General features: G+C 42.1%; 1 protein-coding gene across 1 annotated transcript in view; it reads right to left on the bottom strand.

Moving 5' to 3' along the window:
* Positions 1–421: 421 nt before the first annotated feature.
* The window catches only part of C2H3orf70 (chromosome 2 C3orf70 homolog), an 83,771-nt gene continuing 66,536 nt past the window's right edge, over positions 422–17,656 (bottom strand). Inside the window, exon 2 of the mRNA XM_050780259.1 lies at positions 422–7,155. Coding sequence (XP_050636216.1) covers positions 6,599–7,155 — 557 coding nt within the window. The 3' untranslated portion in view covers positions 422–6,598. The remainder of the gene's footprint in view (positions 7,156–17,656) is intronic.

Raw genomic sequence — 17,656 nt, forward strand, 5'->3', positions numbered from 1 at the left:
TCCAGCGGGTACATGAGCAGCTATGGCCACGGCCTCGACTCACTTCCATGCATGGATCCAGCAACATTGGGCTCCACAGGTACTCACTGTCCTAGGACTTGACATCTTCAAAAGAACTTACTGGGTTGTTTCTGATTGTAAAAGTAATGTATCTTCATTTTAGAAAAGTAGAAAATTTACAACAAAAACACTATTAATCTTGGCACATTTGCTTTTGCCTTGCTTTTTACTTTATTTCCATAAATTTCCCATATATCCGATTCCTGAAGAATTCCATCTGACCTCTAACTGCCCCTCTCTAAACTCTACCGCAGGGAGGCCGAGTCCTGAGATCCTTCTTACTCCCTTCAGCACAGAACTGGGGTGGGACAGTAAGGGTTAAGAGCTTTACCAGTTCCCAGTGATTGAATTGTAATGAGGATGAGATGCTAAATTAAAGTTTATTGCAGAATAAAAGTGTGTGCAGTCAGCATTAAGAGGCTACAATGAGATGCCTTCCAGGACCGTAGCAATACAGTTAGGTAGAGAGTTAAAACAGTAGAGTGCACACGCAGATGAGATGCGCTGTCTGCAGGAATCACTTGAAAAGATCAGTTAGCTTTAGGGAAGGCAGAACTAGTCTTGAATGCTAGTCAAGAGGTGATTAAACATGAAAGAAGCAATGGCCTCATCAGAGTGTAGAGATATTTGCAGAAACAAGGCCTGGGGTGGGGGGTGGGGCTACTGTATGGAGGACAAAGAAGGGCATAAAGATTGAAGCCTGTCAGTGTTTCTCCTCCACTGTGTAGGGACCAGGTGCACCGCGATAGATGAGGCACTAGTCGGTGGGAAGGTGTCTGCTGGGTTAGGGGGATGGAGCAATGCAGACAATGGCCAAGAGTGTGGACTCTCGAGCCAGAGTGACCGGGTTCAGACGCTGGCTGCCATTCCTGTACAAGCTGTGCCACGCTGGGCAAAGATGTGGACTTCTTGAGCTCTTTTCCTGATCTGTGAAACGTGGCTGCTGTAATCTCCCTCACAGGGTTGCTGTGAAGATTACACATAGAAAGCTTAAGGTAGCCATTGAGCTATAATCAATATTAACAAGGATTTGATTACTGATAAATAATGACTTTATTTAGCAGTTCCTAGGAAGGTTGTTCAATAGAAGCCAACCCCTGAAGCTGTTCTTTTCCGAGTATGGACTTGCCACACTGGGGCCTGGCCCCTGAGCCTTGGTGACCAGGCAACCCCAAGGCTCTGCAGGGCAGCAGCCTCCCTCGATGCCCAATCTTCAGTCAGAACTGCAGCCAACACTGCCTGACATGGCATGTGTAAGCCGAACGGAAAGGCTGTAACTGCGTGTGAAATAAATGCTATTTGGTGGGGGGATATCAAGTTTTATTTGCTATAAACCCAATGTAGCCAGAGTTCTGGGAGTTGTGAGTGGTGACTATGAGTAGATACTGTGGATGGTACAATTTATCTGCACCTCATGAGGTCTTGTAAAGTTTTAATGTGGTAATAGGCATACACTATTTCCTAGCACGTTGGAAAGAGCTGGTATATAAATGTTTCACACTTTGCAAACGTGAGTTTCTGTTTTGGGGTCGGGTGGGAGGCATTACCCTACACTCCAAAATAGCAGATTTGTTCTGGTATAAAAGAAAAAAAAGCAGTTTATTTTACAAGGCAGTATTTTCCTAAAGTGTTACATATCAAGGAAAGTTGAGCTGTCTGTAGGAAAACAGTATAATTTTAGGAAATTACAGAAGAGTCAACATTGTGCTTAAAACTTTAAAATAGTTTTTAAAAATAGCAGTTAAGTGAATATTGCCAGGTATGAACAGCCTTAAAAAGTGAGGTGGATACGACATAGAAGCTCAGTGTTAAAGCCGCTAGTGACAGGTCGCTTTGAGAAGTGCTCAGGCTACTAAGAGAACACTGCTTCAACCTTAATCAACAAAAGAATTCATAACACTAACTAAAACATGGCCTTTTCCTACAATAGCTGACTCTCAGTTATCTACGGTGATGAAGAAGAGCAGTGACAATGTTTAAATGGTGAATCATTCCAAAATGAATGTTGAGAAGTGCCCTGTTTATGTTTTGATGTGAGAGACACTGACATCCGGGAACTTACAGCACTGATCACGTGCATGGAACTCCCACTGGCTTCTCCCTTCTTCCCTCCTCCTCAATGGGAGAAGACAAAACCGTACTACTGAAAAGCCTAAAATACAACTGGCCTCCTCAGTTCTGGTTCACACCTCCTCTGGAGAAGGGGATAGAAGAGAAAACTGTTAAAACTTTGTTTTCCTCATGTAAAAAAGCCAGAGCGTGATAATAAAATTTTGCAAACAAGATGCAGGAATAATTAAGAGCTGACTGGACGAATATTTTAACTTGTGCCTTTTTTCCTGCCCAGTAGTACCCGCACCACTAAACTGAGCTGGATCTGTGGACAGCTTTATAAATTATCCATGTGTGTATCCTATTACCCAAGTCAAGAATTAAATTAACATAAAGGGAGTTTGTTATCGGTCCCAAAACACTTGTGATGGTTCAAATAGACCAAGAAGTGGAGGTAAGAAGCAAAGCCACCACTCCCAAGATAGAATCAAATCCCACATCAAATCCAAAAAATATTTCAGGAAAACAACCACATCGTGTTGTTCTGCTCTTGATGCTTTTGTTTTTGTTTTGTGCTATATGCCCTTGAGCTACAAGTCTTCCTCCCAGGAAAGCAACTGTTCTTCAGGGCTGTCCTCAGATTCTTATTTCATATCTTAAAAATTGCCTCAGAAAAAAGACCTAGATGTGACAGTAAACCCTTATTTTTTAATATACAAAAGAGTTGTAACCACAAAAGCATTGTAATCGTCATTTCTTGGAAAAGTTATAAGCATATTTGAAACTTGAAACTTCTAAAATCTTGGTTAGAGAACACAACTAAAGTCTACATTTAGTGGAATTAAGCTTCCATCTAATAGCTTTTAAACCAACTTTCCAAAAGTAGGAGTGGTACCGGGTTCCATGTAAACCCAAGAAAGCAGTTTATCCATCCACACAGCCCAACCCTTGCTCCAATGAGCATATTACTGGGTCCAAATTATAAAGCTTTCACATCTGTCAGTGTGCAAGTGTTAACCACAGGCTACTTCATGCGATTGTGTTCAATGTTATAGTGCATGTTGCAGTCTAAACATTTTCTAAAGTGCCTATAAGTATACAAATTAGCAACATAATATCAGCGTTACAGAGAATTCCTTCATATAATATAGAATAGAATAGGCCTAGAATTTAAAGTGAAACTACACATTTTTATATCTGTTTCAGTTGGTTTTGGAATGCAAGCATAAACAATTCCAGTTCAACAATATATTTCAGAGTATTATCAACAGTGCTAGGACAAAAATAAATCTTGTGCTTATTTAGAAAAGGTCATTTTGAGATCCAGGAGTATCTGATACTTGGAATCCAATGGAACATCTTTAATTCTATATAGTAGATAGTAGTAAGTGAAGCTTAGTGAGTTTTTAATTATAAAGAGGTTGTGCAAATACTTAAGGTGATTATCAACTATTACATCCAAAAATTTCATTAAAATTGTGTCTAATCAGAATGGCAGTTCAGGAGTTTAAAAAAAAACAGGAACCTAGACAAAGTCCTAGATAGTACTGAGAGAGGGCCCAAGCCTGTCACTGAGCCAGCTGCAGAAATATGGCCCCGTGACCACGTATATCCATGGCTTTAGACATCTGGTTATCTGGTTGTTGACTCAATTGGTTTAGTGGGTGGGAATGTGGGCCTATAAAGAACATTGACAGGGCCGGGTGCGGTGGCTCACACCTGTAATCCCAGCACTTTGGGAGGCTGAGGCGGGTGGATCACGAGGTCAGGAGACTGAGACCATCCTGGCTAACACGGTGAAACCCCGTCTCTACGAAAAATACAAAAAACTAGCTGGGCGTGGTGGTGGGCGCCTGTAGTCCCAGCTACTCGGGAGGCTGAAGCAGGAGAATGGCGTGAACCCAGGAGGCAGAGCTTGCAGTGAGCCGAGATCGCGCCACTGCACTCCAGCCTGGGTGACATGAGCAAGACTCCATCTCAAAAAAAAAAAAAAAACATTGATGGGAATGGTGTAGAGGAGAAAGCCCCTGTATACTCCCATCTGGAGAACGGGCTCGCCCACAGGGTAGATCTAGACAGGGCCCTGGTGTTGCTGTTACAAACCTGAGTGCGTGGCGCGTGACTGCACTGCTGTGGCCTGACACGTGGCTTGCAGGCATTTGGCTTCCACACGTGCCTTCAGTGGGCCACTCATGCAAGGGAGGCACCGAGAACCTCGGGCAGGGTTCATCAGATGTCCCTGTGCCACCTGGGCCATGCCCTAGACAGGGGGAAGCTCCTCATGTCCACACCTGCCTCCACCTGCCCTCTCTTGTGCCTGTCCCTAGAGCTCCTCTGATCCTCTTCTTGTTTGTCTTGTCGAGTCTTTAAATTTCAGCAAGTGGAGACTTTATGCTGCATTCTCATTCAGCATAGAACGTTTTGGCTCACACTGTTTGCAAAGGAAAATGCATACTCTGCCTTCTAAACCTATAGATGTCTTGGCCACCTAAACCTAAAAAAGTTCTATTTAGTAAATGACTTAAATTATACATACAACTGGGAAAGCAGATTCTTCCTTGAGTAGTTTGTGAATGATGCCAGAGGGAGACGTCAGGGAAGAACACAACTTTTTCTTATAAATCTGGCCGGGCGTGATGGCTCACACCTGTAATCCCAGCACCTGGGGAGGCCGAAGTGGGTGGATCACAAGGTCAGGAGATCGAGATCATCCTGGCTAACACGGTGAAAGCCAGTCTCTACTAAAAATACAAAAAATTAGCCAGGTGTGGTGGTGGGCACCTGTAGTCCCAGTTACTCAGGAGGCTGAGGCAGGAGAATTGCTTGACCCCAGAACGCGGAGGTTGTAGTGAGCCAAGATCACGCCACTGCACTCCAGCCTGGGCAACAACAGGGAAACTCCGTCTCAAAAAACAAACAAACAAAACCAAATTAATTTGACATAGAGATGTACCATAATGGTGCCAGAGCACAAGGGCATCTCGGAGCACAATGGCCTGAAAGCACGCTTCTGGATAGTTAGGATGGAAGTATTGTTCTGTCTCCAACTCTGATGTGCTCATTAGGCCATACTGAAAATTTCCAGGATTTGTAACGATGCCTCATGGATAGAAGGTTTGGAGAAATGGCAGTTAACTGACTCACAAGAGTACCTGGTACAAATGGAGAGCAGAATTCTGGAGAGAGCTAAAGAAGAAAGAATTGGTCACTATTTTGTGCGTGTGAGGGAGAGAACACATACGGACAGTTAGTGTGGGAAAGTAAGTCACTATTACACAGAATATTTTCTCCTGACTTAGCAGCGAACTATTTCAACTGCTTTTGCATTTGCATAAAAATCCATGCATCATACTGAATTCTAATCCATTCCTCACTTAAGCCATACTAATGCTTCATACAACCAAATGAAGCAGAATTAATCAAACCTATTAGATTCAGTCCTAATCCCTAAAGGGCTTCTGTCTTTAGCATTTCCATGCTAAAACTATTAGTTGGTTTTTCTTAAGATGTCAGATGTGGCTGCCTCCTAAATGTGATACCTATATAACTTCCTAAGAGATCTTCCCAGACTTGAACAATTAAAAGCAGAGAAATGTTGGGGAACCCACCCAAGAGGCCAGCTCAAATGCTGAAACACCTTCCCCAGCTGGCCCGAGCCAAGTAAATCTCATCCTTCCCCTGGGTTCCCAGAGCTTTCTGGGTGTCATGAGTTGAATGTGTCATATATAGGACTGGGCCCCTTCATGGTGGGAATCAGGTCTTATTCATGCTGTGTCCCCACAGCACCCTGCAGGGGACAGGTGCTCAGCTAAAGCTGGATTGAGCATGAGACGGATGAGGTCATCTCCTCATGTGAACGTCTAGCTCAGCCCCAGTCATGGAGCCTTGTACAGACATTGGCCACAAACCATGGGCTGAACTGGCCTCCAGTGACCTCCCGGAAGTAAGCTGAGGCAGCTCTGATCCAGACCCAGTGCAGGTGTGGGGAGAAGGGGAAGGGAAGAAACGGCATCTACCAGTGCACACTCAGTAGGGAGTGCTGCTTGCGTAGGACAAGCAGGACAGGACGGGAGTGCCTGTGAACATGCCAAAGGGAATGGCAAGAGTCTCTCTGTGAAGGACTGGCTACTGAGAAAACACTGGTTCCTTCCCTTTGGGTACCTCCTCAATCTGATCCAAGATACTCTGCGACCATCACTTCACCGCCTTCAAATCTCCCAGTGAAATTAAGGCTGGGTCACAATTCATGACACCAGATGCTACATAGAAAGAAAGTCAAGATACAAAAGAAAACCGTTTATAATAAAAAGAATGTCTTAGTTGTAAGACGGAGAGAAGCTAATCAGCATACCACTGAACTGCTACGGTTGTTGGTTGGGGGGGGTGGGTGGGTAAAAAATATCAACAGCATTGGAAAAAAGGATCCACCAGACAAAGGTACAAAAGCTCGGCGTGGGTCCGAGGCTGCAGCTTCCTGTCTGGACTCTCACACGGTCGTTTCTATCGTTTCAATCACTTCCAGGTCAGACTGTGAGGGGGAGAGAAGGGTGCACTCATCCGGTTCCCAGCTGCTCTCTGGACTGTAATCTTCCTCTGAACTCAGTTCTGCTCCTTCTTCTGTGTCCTCGTCACACGATTCCACGTAGTGAGCCCCGATCGCGTTGATCCCAGAGTCCTCAGAACTTGAGGGAGAAGAGCAGTGATCTATTTTTGGTGTATTGCTCTCTTTTGAAATTAAGGCATCGTGTGCAGAGACCTCCTCAGGGCTCATTTTGTGGGAATGCGGCGCCGGCTGCTTCTGCACATAACACATCTTCCCATTAATACATTTAACCTGATAGTTGTCAATAAAGAGGTCTGAAATCATACAGTACCTTGGTGAGTCAGGGGGAAGGGGAGGCTGGAAGACAGACGCAAATTTCAAAAAGTGTTCGGTGAGCGAGACTGAGATCTGAATGGTGTTTGTGGGTTCCCGAGGCCGGGCAGGAATCTCAGTGCTTGGAAGCTGTTCCACAGGGGTCATAGGCTGATACATGTATTTGCCTGTGGAGACACAAAAAGACACTTGAAATCTATGAGTATTACACAAACTATATTAATACGGCCATAATGGTTTCTGAGGACTCGATGTCTTTAAAAATATTTCAGTAACACCTCAAAAGAAACTAGTAATAAAATCATTCAACACTGGTACAGTCAATTAAAAAGTCAGCATGGTATATAATAATTTTCATCTAAAAGACTCGGTCTACTTTCCAAATCTCAATTTGAGTCTTTCTGATATCTCTGAAGTAGGTGGATAGACACTATAATCCTTATTTTACAAACAACTTTAAGTTGTTCATCAGACAACTTTATGTCTGTTCATACTAGAACAAAAAAGGTCCACAATATAGCATGGTAAAAAATACAACCTGTACAGCCGGGCGCAGTGGTTCACGCCTGTAATGGGCAAATCACTTTAGGTCAGGAGTTCCAGAACAGCCTGGCCAATGTGGCAAAACCCTGTCTCTACTAAAACTAAAAAACTTAGCTGGGCATGGTGGTACATGCCTGTAATAGCAGTTACTCGGGAGGCTGAGGCATGAGAATCCCTTGACCCCAGGAAGTGGAGGTGGCAGTGAGCCGAGACTGTGCCACTGCACTCCAGCCTGGGTGACAGAGTGAGACCCTGTCTCAAAAATAAAGTTGTAAAACAGTATAATGTACTGTAAAATTGTAATTCCATGTTTATCTCCAATAATGTGTTAATGTATATATTCTTCCAGTTTTTAAATGTATGTAAGTTTATTATCAGAATTATGGGAGACTTTCACTTTCCAGGTGTCTATGTTCTAATTACAATATACACACACCTATATATTTACTGAATAGGTAGTGGCCCACTGAATTGTCCCGGCCACCCTCAATGACTGGGGTAAGGTTTAGGGTGGGAAATTATTTCTCTCAGGACCAAAGCTCATCAGTAGCCTATTCAGGAGGTTCCCCCTCACCGCCCCCCACCCCAATTCCACTGGCACTAAGCAACTCAAGCCAAGCAGAAGCAAAGGGCAAATGCACAGAGGGATGCAGAGGACACCCTGCTGGATGTTTCCGGGAGGCCACAAGCTTATCTCCGAGCCTTCCTCTCTGCTCTGAGACCTCAACTGTTTCCCACATAGTTGACATGGAAGTAAAACCTACATGGATTTGTTCCTAATGTCTCTCTTTCCTTACCCCATTTTTTTTTATTATTATACTTTAAGTTCTAGGGTACATGTGCACAATGTGCAGGTTACATATACATGTGCCATGTTGGTGTGATGTTCCCCACCCTGTGTCCAAGTGATCTCATTGTTCAGTTCCCACCTATGAGTGAGGACATGCGGTGTTTGGTTTTCTGTCCTTGCGATAGTTTGCTGAGAATGATGGTTTCCAGCTTCATCCATGTCCCTACAAAGGACATGAACTTATCCTTTTTAATGGCTGCATAGTATTCCATGGTATATATGTGCAACATTTTCTTAATTCAGTCTATCATTGATGGACATGTGGGTTGGTTCCAAGTCTTTGCTATTGTGAATAGTGCCACCATAAACATACATATGCATGTGACTTTATAGCAGCATGATTTATAATCCTTTGGGTATATACCCAGTAATCGGCCTCATCCCATTTTTCATTCAACATCTAGCAAAGCCTCCCACGTGCTAAGGAAATAGGGTTGAAAATATCCAATCTGTAAGTCTAAAGTGATTTCAAAACAAAAAGCTAAAGCAGGGATGGGGGGCCTAAAAAATCCCAGAGACAAGTAGCCACAATTGTGGGCATCATTTTGGATTTTTCCTAATTCAGTCAATTTGTCAGTTCATGTTGTATCTTCTGCACACTGTTGACAGGGCTTTTAACCTTAGCACTACCTGCATTTTGGACCAGACAATTCTTCGTTGTGGTACGGGGCGGGGAGGGCTGTCCTAGGTGCTGTAGGGTGTTTAGCAGCATCCTCAGCCTCTCCCCACTAGATGCCAGTAACAACTGCTTCCCAAATGAGACAAATTCCCCGAGGGGTGAAATCACCCTGGTTAAGAGCCAGTGATTTATGGTATCTTCATGAGCATCTTTTTGCAGGCAAATCACTCATGTGTATGGCACTTGCTCCTGTTTATTTCTTTGTCAGACTGGAAATTCTTCTAGGACAGGAATCACATTTGTAAGGAAAACTAGCTTAGGTTTTATAATGTTAATGATGCCACAGGAGAGTAGCAATTTCAGATTAGAAATGTAAGTAGTAAAAAGGCCACAAATCATGAAACATCAGTAATCTATTAAGATCAATCAAGCCTGCTTATATTTTTTTGACTCCTGTACAAAAAAGCCACTCAGGTACCACAATTTCTTTATAACCAAATTACTCTAAAAACACCTTCATTTTCATCCTGGGGTACCATATGGAAAAAATACATTTAAAGTCGTTGAGCCTCTGCGTTCCCAGGGTGCTTCCAAGCCTGGACATACCTCATGCAAACCCCATGGTCTGATTAAAATGCATTGAGAAGAACCGTCGCACCTGCCTGGGGGAACTATGTTTAAAATATACCAGGCATCTTCATTTCTCCAGCTCTTTAAAAGGTAATTACTACTTGTCAGGCAGAGTTAAAATCAGGTCAGATCTAAGAGATGGCATGCTAGGACCTCTGCCCCTGTGCACTGTGGACACTATTGGCTGAAGGGCTAAAGAAGGCTGACCTTTAAGCCTCCCTCCAGATCCTCCAGCCCCAGGATTAGAGCAATGTATGTTTGGGCATGGGATAGACAACGGACGTAGAGAACCTGGGGAACTACTCTTTTGTCCACAGAGTGTTAAATAAAATGTGGAATGAAGGTTTCATCTTTTCCATTCTTGGCTGGTAGTTACTGAGCTCAGGAGGCTGTGGAAGGCAGGCAGTCAAGATGTGCTTGCTGTATACGCTGACTAGGTTCATCCTGCCCTAAGTAACCTGTGGTTTAGTTATCCACTTGTCACAGCCATAGGATCCTCGTAGTTGATTCACGCCTTCCAGAACCATCCTCAGACCCAGAGGGAACAAGGCTTTATTTGTCCAAAGATAGAGGGAAATGGTGAAGTCCGGCTTTGGGACTTCCCTCACTCCATCTCTTTCTCTCCTTTCCCCCCTTTATGCTTCTTCCTAATTTCTTTGCTCTCTTTCCTCTTGGTTCTTCTACTCTTTCTCTGGTCCCCTCTCATCCAAAGCTTAATTTTTCTTTCTTGAAGTGTAGTGCTGTGGACCGAATGTTTGTATCCCCACAAAACTCATGTTGAAACCCTAATCCCCAATGTGATGGTATTTGGAGGTGAGGCCTCTGAGGAGTACTTAGGTTTAGATGAGGCAATGAAGATGGAGCCTCTAATCATTGGTTTAGTGCCCCATGAGAAGAGGAAGAGACCAGATCCCTTTCTCTCTCCTCCAGGTGAGGATACAGCATCTGCAAACCAGGATGAGCGTCCTCATCAGACACTGACTCTGCCTCACTCTTGGAATTCTCAGCTTCTAGATTGTGAGAAACACACATTTGTTGTTTAAGCCACCCAGTAAATGGTATTTTATTATACCAGCCCAATCTGACCAGGACATGTAGTAAAAGAGAAATGCAGCTGGGTGAGGAAGATGTGAACCAGATTCCATTTCTTTCTACAACTATTAAATGTGTTTACTCAGAGCGAGGTGGGAGCCCATTATCTGGTGATATGGGGATGCAAAGAAAGAGAGGAAGAAAATAGTAAAGATGGCCACATAAAAAACCTTTAGTAACCACCTTTGAAATATCAATTATTATATCATACTTACTATATTGTTTATAAACACAGAAATAATTAAGCTCAAAGATTTAGTTTTATAGGGTTGTGAAGGGTTAGTGCTTTGCTCCAATCCCTGATAACTTACATCCCTGGGGTATTCTAGGCTAAGAATCCATGTTCACATAGCTCCAAGGCACTGCAAGATCCTGAATTATCAGAGAGATTCAATTATGTTTACTACGAGAATAAAATGAACACACTTCTTTAACAGCAAGGATTGAAACAGATTTCTGGCGATTTAGCCAAAAAATTCAATAACCACTATATTCTCTGAACTATCTTAATTAAGGGTTTGCTGTGTTACTTAAAGAATAAATGGATGAGAACTTTTAAAACCTAAAGCTCTAAAAGGAAAAGATACTCAGAGTGAGGGCTTAGAGAAAAAGAGCAAAAGGAGGATCCATTTGATGCAGCAATTCCACTTTTGGGTACATAGCCAAAAGAATGGAAAGCAGAGTCTCAGGAATATTTGAATATCCATGTTCATAGCAGCATCATTTGCAACATCCAAAAGGTGGAGCAACCCAAATGTCCACTGATGGATGAACAGATAAACAAGAGCTCATATATATGTAAAATATATTAAAAGGAAGGAAATCCTGACCCATGCTACAACTAGAAGAACCTTGAGAACACTATGCTAATAAACCAGTCACAGTAAGACAAATACTCTTGATTCCACTTGTTTGATGTTATCTAAAGTAGTCAATTCATGGAAACCGAAAGTAGAGTGGTGTTTGCCAGGGCATACGGTGGGGGGATGGGGAGTTGTTTAATGGGTAGAGTTTGAGTTTTACAAGATGAAAAGAGATGTGTAGATGGATGGTAGTGATGGTTGCACAATATAAATGGACCTAACACCACAGAACTGTACACTTAAAAATGGTTAAGATGGGAATTACGTATATTTTACCAAAATTTACCAAGAAAATGAGTGACCTCAGGTAAATTGCATGCATAGTTCAGTTCTTTTACTTTATATATTTTAAATTAGTTTTATACTTTTTTTTTTTTTTTTTTTTTTTTTCCCCCGAGATGGAGTCTCTGTGGCCCAGGCTGGAGGGCAGTGGCACGATCTCAGCTCACTGCAACCTCTGCCTCCTGGGTTCATGCGATTCGCCTGCCTCAGCCTTGTGAGTAGCTGGGATTACAGGCATGCACCACCATGCCCAGCTAATTTTGTATTTTTAGTAGGGATGGGGTTTCTTTTCTTTTTAAATTATACTTTAAGTTCTAGGGTACATGTGCACAATGTGCAGGTTTGTTACATATGTATACATGTGTCATGTTGGTGTGCTGCACCCATTAACTCATCATTTACATTAGGTATATCTCCTAATGCTATCCCTCCCCGCTCCCCTTCTCCCCACAATACGACCTGGTGTGTGATGTTCCCCTTCCTGTGTCCAAGTGATCTCATTGTTCAATTCCCACCTATGAGTGAGAACATGCGGTGTTTGGTTTTCTGTTTTTGCGATAGATTGCTGAGAATGATGGTTTCCAGCTGCATCCATGTCCCTATAAAGGACACAAACTCATCCTTTTTTATGGCTGCATAGTATTCCATGGTGTATATGTGCCACATTTTCTTAATCCAGTCTGTCACTGATGGACATTTGGGTTGATTCCGAGTCTTTGCTATTGTGACTAGTGCTGCAATAAATATACATGTCCATGTGTCTTTATAGCAGCATGATTTATAATCCTTTGGGTATATACCCAGTAATTGGATGGCTGGGTCATTTGGTATTTCTAGTTCTAGATCCTTGAGGAATCGCCACACTGTTTTTCACAATGGTTGAACTAGTTTACAATCCCAACAGTGTAAAAGTGTTCCTATTTCTCCACATCCTCTCCAGCACCTGTTGTTTCCTGACTTTTTAATGATTGCCATGCTAACTGGTGTGATGGTATCTCATTGTGGTTTTGATTTGCGTTTCTCTGAGGGCCAGTGATGACGAGCATTTTTTCATGTGTCTGTTGGCTGTATGCATGTCTTCTTTTGAGAAGTGTCTGTTCATATCCTTTGCCCACTTTTTGATGGGGTTGTTTTTATCTTGTAAATTTGTTTGAGTTCTTTGTAGATTCTGGATATTAGCCCTTTGTCAGATGAGTAGATTGCAAAAATTTTCTCCCATTCCCCCATTCTGTAGGTTGCCTGTTCACTCTGCTGGTAGTTTCTTTTGCTGTGCAGAAGCTCTTTAAGTTTGGCTTTTGTTGCCATTGCTTTTGGTATTTTAGACATGAAGTCCTTGCCCATGCCTATGCCCTGAATGGTATTACCTAGGTTTTCTTCTAGGGTTTTTACGGTTTTAGGTCTAACATTTAAGTCTCTAATCCATCTTGAATTAATTTTCGTATAAGGAATAAGGAAAGGATCCAGTTTCAGCTTTCTACTTATGGCTAGCCAATTTTCCCAGCACCATTTATTAAATAGGGAATCCTTTCCCCATTTCTTGTTTTTCTCAGGTTTGTCAAAGATCAGATGGCTGTAGATGTGTGGTATTATTTCTGAGGGCTCTGTTCTGTTCCATTGGTCTATATCTCTGTTTTGGTACCAGTACCATGCTGTTCTGGTTACTGTAGCCTTGTAGTATAGTTTGAAGTCAGGTCGTGTGATACCTCCAGCTTTTTCCTTTTGATGTAGGATTGTCTTGGCAATGTGGGGTCTTTTTTGGTTCCATATGAACTTTAAAGCAGTTTTTTCCAAGTCTGTGAAGAAAGTCATTGGTAGCTTGATGGGGATGGCATTGAATCTATAAATTACCTTGGGCAGTATGGCCATTTTCACAATACTGATTCTTCTATCCATGAGCATGGTATGTTCTTCCATTTGTTTGTGTCCTCCTTTATTTCATTGAGCAGTGGTTTGTAGTTCTCCTTGAAGAGGTCCTTTACATCCCTTGTAAGTTGGATTCCTAGATATTTTATTCTTTTTGAAGCAATTGTGAATGGAAGTTCATTCATGATTTGGCTCTCTGTTTGTCTGTTACTGGTATATAAGAATGCTTGTGATTTTTGCACATTAATTTTGTATCCTGAGACTTTGCTGAAGTTGCTTATCAGCTTAAGGAGATTTTGGACTGAGATGATGGGGTTTTCTAAATATACAATCATGTCATCTGCAAACAGGGACAATTTGACTTCTTCTTTTCCTAACTGAATATTATTTGTCTCTCTTGCCTGATTGCCCTAGCCAGAACTTCCAACACTATGTTGAATAGGAGTGGTGAGAGAGGGCATCCCTGTCTTCTGCCAGTTTTCAAATGGAATGCTTCCAGTTTTTGCCCATTCAGTATATGATATTGGCTGTGGGTTTGTCATAAATAGCTCTTATTATTTTGAGATACGTTCCATCAATACCGAATTTATTGAGAGTTTTTAGCATGAAGGGCTGTTGAATTTTGTCAAAGGCCTTTTCTGCATCTATTGAGATAATCATGTGGTTTTTGTCTTTGGTTCTGTTTATATGCTGGATTACGTTTATTGATTTGCGTATGTTGAACCAGCCTTGCATCCCAGGGATGAAGCCCACTTGATCATGGTGGATAAGCTTTTTGATGTGCTGCTGGATTCGGTTTGCCAGTATTTTCTTGAGGATTTTTGCATTGATGTTCATCAGGGATATTGGTCTAAAATTCTCTTTTTTTGTTGTGTCTCTGCCAGGTTTGGTATCAAGATGATGTTGGCCTTGTAAAATGAGTTAGGGAGGATTCCTTCTTTTTCTATTGATTGGAATAGTTTCAGAAGGAATGGTACCATCTCCTCCTTGTACCTCTGGTAGAATTCGGCTGTGAATCTGTCTGTCCTGGACTTTTTTTTGTTGGTAGGCTATTAATTATTGCCTCAATTTCAGAGCGTGCTATTGGTCTATTCAGGGATTCAACTTCTTCCTGGTTTAGTCTTGGGAGAGTATAAGTGTCCAGGAAATTATCCATTTCTTCTGAGTTTTCTAGTTTATTTGCGTAGAAGTGTTTATAGTATTCTCTGATGGTAGTTTGTATTTCTGTGGGATCGGTGGTGATATCCCCTTTATCATTTTTTATTGCGTCTATTTGATTCTTCTCTTTTCTAATCTTTATTAGTCTTGCTAGCGGTCTATCAATTTGGTTGATTTTTTTTAAAAAACCAGCTCCTGGATTCATTGATTTTCTGGAGGGTTTTTTGTGTCTCTATCTCCTTCAGTTCAGCTCTGATCTTAGTTATTTCTTGCCTTCTGCTAGCTTTTGAATGTGTTTGCTCTTGCTTCTTTCCAGCTTTCTCTTGTGGGCATTTAGTGCTATAAATTTCCATCTACACACTGCTTTAAATGTGTCCCAGAGATTCTGGTATGTTGTGTCGTTCTTCTGATTGGTTTCAAAGAACATCTTTATTTCTGCCTTCATTTCATTATGTACCCAGTAGTCATTCAGGAGCAGGTTGTTCAGTTTCCATGTAGTTGAGCGGTTTTGATTGAGTTTCTTAGTCCTGAGTTCTAGTTTAATTGTACTGTGGTCTGAGAGACAGTTTGTTATAATTTCTGTTCTTTTACATTTGCTGAAGAGTGCTTTACTTCCAACTATGTGGTCAATTATGGAATAAGTGCGATGCGATGCTGAAAAGAATGTATATTCTGTTGATTTGGGGTGGAGAGTTCTGTAGATGTCTATTACGTCCACTTGGTGCAGAGTTGAGTTCAATTCCTGATATCCTTGTTAACTTTCTGTCTCGTTGATCTGTCTAATGTTAACAGTGGGGTGTTGAAGTCTCCCACTATTATTGTATGGGAGTCTAAGTCTCTTTGTAAGTCTCTAAGGACTTGCTTTATGAATCTGGGTGCTCCTGTATTGGGTGCATATATGTTTAGGATAGTTAGCTCTTCCTGTTGAATTGACCCCTTTACCATTATATAATAGCCTTCTTTGTCTCTTTTGATCTTTGATGGTTTAAAGTCTGTTTTATCAGAGACTAGGATTGCGACCCCTGTTTTTTTTTGTTTCCCATTTGCTTGGTAGATCTTCCTCCACCCCTTTATTTTGAGCCTATGTATGTCTTTGCATGTGAGATGGGTCTCCTGAATACAGCAAACTGATGGGTCTTGACTCTTTATCCAATCTGCCAGTCTGTGTCTTTTAATTGGACCATTTAGTCCATTTACATTTAAGGTTAATATTGTTATGTGTGAACTTGATCCTGTCATTGTGATATTAACTGGTTATTTTGCTCATTAGTTGATGCAGTTTCTTCCTAGCATTGATGGTCTTTACATTTTGGCATGTTTTTGCAATGGCTGGTACTGGTTGTTCCTTTCCATGTTTAGTGCTTCCTTCAGGATCTCTTGTAGGGCAGGCCTGGTGGTGACAAAGTCTCTAAGCATTTGCTTGTCTGTAAAGAATTGTATTTGTCCTTCACTTATGAAACTTAGTTTGGCTGGATATGAAATTCTGGGTTGAAAATTCTTTTCTTTAAGAATGTTGAATATTGGCCCCCACTCTCTTCTGGCTTGTTGAGTTTCTGCCGAGAGGTCTGCTGTTAGTCTGATGGGCTTCGCTTTGTGGGTAACCCGACCTTTCTCTCTGGCTGCCCTTAACATTTTTTCCTTCATTTCAACTTTGGTGAATCTGGCAATTATGTGTCTTGGAGTTGCTCTTCTTGAGGAGTATCTTTGTGGCGTTCTCTGTATTTCCTGAATTTGAATGTTGGCCTGCCTTACTAGGTTGGGGAAGTTCTCCTGGATGATATCCTGCAGAGTGTTTTCCAACTTGGTTCCATTTTCCCCCTCACTTTCAGGCACACCAATCAGACATAGATTTGGTCTTTTCACATAATCCCGTATTTCTTGGAGGCTTTGTTCATTTCTTTTTCCTCTTTTTTCTCTAGACTTCTCGCTTCATTTCATTCATTTGATCTTCAATCATTGATACTCTCTCTTCCAGTTGATCAAGTCGGTTACTGAAGCTTGTGCATTTGTCATGTATTTCTCATGTCATGGTTTTTATCTCTGTCATTTTGTTTACGGCTTTCTCTGCATTGATTATTCTAGTTTTCCATTCTTTTTTCAAGATTTTTAGTTTCTTTGCGCTGGGTACATAGTTCGTCCTTCAGTTCTGAGAAGTGTGATCGACTGAAGCCTTCTTCTCTCAACTTGTCAAAGTCATTCTCCGTCCAACTTTGATCCATTGTTGGCGATGAGCTGCGTTCCTTTGGAGGGGAGATGTGCTCTGATTTTTTGAATTTCCAGCTTTTCTGCCCTGCTTTTTCCCCATCTTTGTGGTTTTATCTGCTTTTGGTCTTTGATGATGGTGATGTACTGATGGGGATTTGGTGTGGGTGTCCTTTCTACTTGTTAGTTTTCCTTCTAACAGTCAGGACCCTCAGCTATAGGTCTGTTGGAGTTTGCCTGAGGTCCACTCCAGACCCTGTTTGCCTGGGTATCAGCAGCGGAGGCTGCAGAATATAGAATATTGCTGAACAGCGAGTGTTGCTGTCTGAATCTTGCTCTGGAAGCTTCATCTCAGGGGTGTACTCTGCCGTGTGAGGCGTGAGATGTCGGTCTGCACCTAGTGGGGGATATCTCCCAGTTAGGCTACTCAGGGGTCAGGGACCCACTTGAGCAGGCAGTCTGTCTATTCTCAGATCTCAACCTCTGTGCTGGGAGATCCACTGCTCTCTTCAAAGCTGTCAGACAGGGTCATTTACATCTGCAGAGGTTTCTGCTGCTTTTTGTTT

The sequence above is a fragment of the Macaca thibetana genome, chromosome 2 (assembly GCF_024542745.1).
Source record: "Macaca thibetana thibetana isolate TM-01 chromosome 2, ASM2454274v1, whole genome shotgun sequence".
In the NCBI taxonomy this organism is placed as follows: Eukaryota; Metazoa; Chordata; class Mammalia; order Primates; family Cercopithecidae; genus Macaca; species Macaca thibetana.